General features: G+C 37.7%; 1 protein-coding gene across 1 annotated transcript; it reads right to left on the bottom strand.

Annotated features, from left to right (window-relative positions):
- Positions 1-320: 320 nt before the first annotated feature.
- LOC115482829 (protein apterous-like) lies at positions 321-2,716 on the bottom strand. The gene is made up of 4 exons (XM_030223062.1): positions 2,547-2,716; positions 2,208-2,467; positions 1,806-2,002; positions 321-1,084 (listed from the first exon to the last, which is right to left on the bottom strand). Exons 1-4 carry the CDS (start codon positions 2,657-2,659, stop codon positions 911-913), a joined length of 744 nt encoding a protein of 247 aa, XP_030078922.1. The 5' UTR covers positions 2,660-2,716; the 3' UTR covers positions 321-910.
- Between the last annotated feature and the right edge of the window lie 484 nt (positions 2,717-3,200).

The raw sequence follows: 3,200 nt of genomic DNA, 5'->3' as shown, positions 1-3,200 counted from the left end.
GCTATAACTTGGGCTCTAGTTGAACGAAGTCAAAGCAAATCTTATATATAAACGTTTACATATAACCTCAAGCTCAAGCTTCTACTTTTTTAAAAAATGTATATTTTTTCGATTTTTAGGCTTTTGGTTTGAGCTATTCAAAATCTAAAGAATTCGAAAATTTTGTATTCATTACAAGAGTCTACATACCAAATTTAGTAATGCTAGCTTGTGGGATACTCAAATTAGCCATGGAAAACCTAGTAAACATAACGATATTTATCGATATAATAGAATCAGTAAAAGTTATTGAAAAAATATAGTATTGTTTAGCTACGTCTGGTATACAAGAATATACATGGAAAATTTCAATGGTATAGCTCTTATAGTACTCGAGTTAGAAGCGTTCAAAGAGACGTAGAAGCAGACCGACGTTTAGAGGGGCAAACGAATAAATTAATAGACGTGGCAAATATAAATATGCTCGGGCGCTGCCACGTCTTACTCTACCTAATAAATACGTGTACCACAACAATATACCCTACCAATATCATCAACTACAGGGTATTAAAAAAAAACAATAATTTGATAAGTGAGCGAAATTTGGAATTTTGATTTGGTTTCTAGATGCAACACTACAAAAATACTTAATGCCAACTTGCTGCCACTTCTCGTCTAACAACATTATCTTCTCTTCCTCTTGCTCTTCCTCTTCCTCTACCGCCTCCTCCTCTACCATATTTTTTGAGTATTTAATTTGAAGCTATTCATTGCTGGCGTTGAACAGGTCCGCCAACGTTAATAGAGCCGCCGATCCACTGCCGCTCGCCTGCAGCAATTGCAGCTCTATGGAGTAGGCTGCAGCTGCAGCAGCCGCCGCCGCCGCCGCAGCAGCCGCCGTTGCATTTAGTTGCTCCCGCTCCAACAGCTGTTAGTCGAGATTGTGCGGTGGCGTGCTGTTCGGACCGCCCAGCATAAACGACGTCGGACTGTGCACCGAAATGCTATCCAAATCCAAGGTGCCGTCGCCCTTCTCCATCAGCCCACTGCCATCCTGCTTCATCATCATGCGACGCCACTTGGCGCGAGCATTTTGAAACCAAACCTGAAAAGACAATGAGAAGATGTTTTAGGCATAGTATTTATTTTCAGTATATATCTTTAGATCTTATAGATATCTAGGAAAATATAGTTATTTATTTTCCACCTTGAGACACAGCGAATGGACGTGGCATTGGATTGGGCGATTTTAGGTCGAAATTATGTATTTTTAGTATTTTTTAGTATTAAAATGATTTAAAAGTATTTTAAGTAACTGAGTATTTCAAGAATTTGTAAGTATTTTGAGTATTTTAGGTATTTTCTCAGAATTTTAGGTATAAGTATTTTGGGTATTTTTTAGTATTAAAAAGAGTATTTTAAGTCATTTTGGTACATAACGTATTTTTAGTATTAAAAATATTCTAATATTTTAGTATTAGAAACAAGCATTTTAAGCAATTTAAGTATTTTAAGTTTGTTATGTATTTTAGGTATTTTAAATATTTTAAGCATTTTAAAAATGTTGAGTATTAAAAGTATTTAATAATGTTAAGTATATTTAGTATCTTAAGCAATAAAATCATTTTAAATTTTTCTTGGAATTAATATTATTTTAGGTGTTTTTTATTTGAAGTATTAAAAGTATTTTAAATACTAAAATATTTTTAAGTATTTAAGTTTTTAGTATCTTTTTATTTTTTTCTAGTATATTATCATTCATCTCTATGATCTCTAGTATTTTGTGGATGTCTAGTATATTATGTCCATCTCTAAGGTCAGCTCACCTGCAGCACTCTCTTTGGTAGGCCCGTTTTCTGCGACAATTGCTTCAGATCCTTTGCATCGGGATTGTGATTGATGGCAAAGTAGGACTTCATGGTGCGCAGCTGATGGTGCTTGAACGAGGTGCGCATGCGCTTAGTTCTCGACGAGGCGCTCATGTGGCTGCCACGACCAAAGTCCACATATTCCGTATTGAGATCTGAGAGAGAGAGAGAGAGACAGAGAGAGTGGGAGATATAAGATTTTACAGCTCAGTTTTACGATGGGTTTTTTTATGGGGACTGGCGCCAGCTACGGATCAGCCATAAAGTGCTCCGAGACATACATGCGTTATGTGTATATATATGTATGTGTGTGTATGCATGTCTGTTGGCTGGTTCTTCACTTTTATGTCTTTACTGTACCTATATTAGCTGTAAAGGCCTCGATATCCTTTGGCTTGCGTTTGCGCGGTCTGCCCTTTTGCCGTGCCGGCTGCGGCAAGCCCGTTATAACATGCGATGTGGGCACAAAAATGCCCGTAGGAACAATACTGCGACTGGGATCCGAATGCGGACTCGATGAATCATTGTGCGGCGACCCGAACTGTGTGCTATAAGGATACGTGGCGCTCATGCTAGTCGACGATGCAGCATCGCCCTCGCGCGCTATGCTGTAGTGAGTTCTGCCACAGATACAAATGGGAAACGGAAACTGATTAGCAAACACTTTTTCCCAATTGGCAATTGGCAATTGGCACTCACCTGCAGTAGATTAGCGCATCGATAATGCCATATTGATCACCTTTGGTTAGTGGCGTATGGCAAACGGTGCAGCAGAAGCAGTTAACATGAAAAACTAAATTGCGAGCACGCATTACCAGCTCGTTGGAGCTTATCGATGCCAGGCAGCGGGAACAGCGGCGTGTGCCAAAAAAACTGCAAAGAAAACAGAGAAAAAACTCATTAAAGCGAAATTCTTATTCTAATAAAATTAATCCAATATGAATAGGTCGAATATAAGAGCATCCAACTGGTATATGCTGTCTACAATGCATATGCCGTTAATAAGCACAGTTCTAATCAGACAACAAAGTACGTCACATAAATTTATAATGACCATTGCATCTCCTTCCAATTGGAAAATTTGCAGTCTACAATTTATGATTTAATATTTAATTGTTGCAAATTAGAAATATTTTTCTACGTTCGTCTATCAACGATATCGATAGTTTATATTGGCAGCGTTATTAACATAGCTTAACGTTCTGCAGCCAATTAGAGCTAATAACCGCCAATTTACATGGCAATACTAATATCCAATAAGATTAGTTGGTCTATCGACTATGCCAATAACAAAAACAATGTTTGATGTTTATCCAATTAGATCATCAGATTATAAGATATTCGCTGCGCGCT

The sequence above is a fragment of the Drosophila hydei genome, unplaced genomic scaffold, assembly GCF_003285905.1.
Source record: "Drosophila hydei strain 15085-1641.00,03,60 unplaced genomic scaffold, DhydRS2 tig00000099-arrow-arrow-pilon, whole genome shotgun sequence".
NCBI classification, from domain to species: Eukaryota; Metazoa; Arthropoda; class Insecta; order Diptera; family Drosophilidae; genus Drosophila; species Drosophila hydei.
The sequence above is the reverse complement of the archived record's forward strand: the minus strand, read 5'-3'. Positions and strand labels throughout refer to the sequence as shown.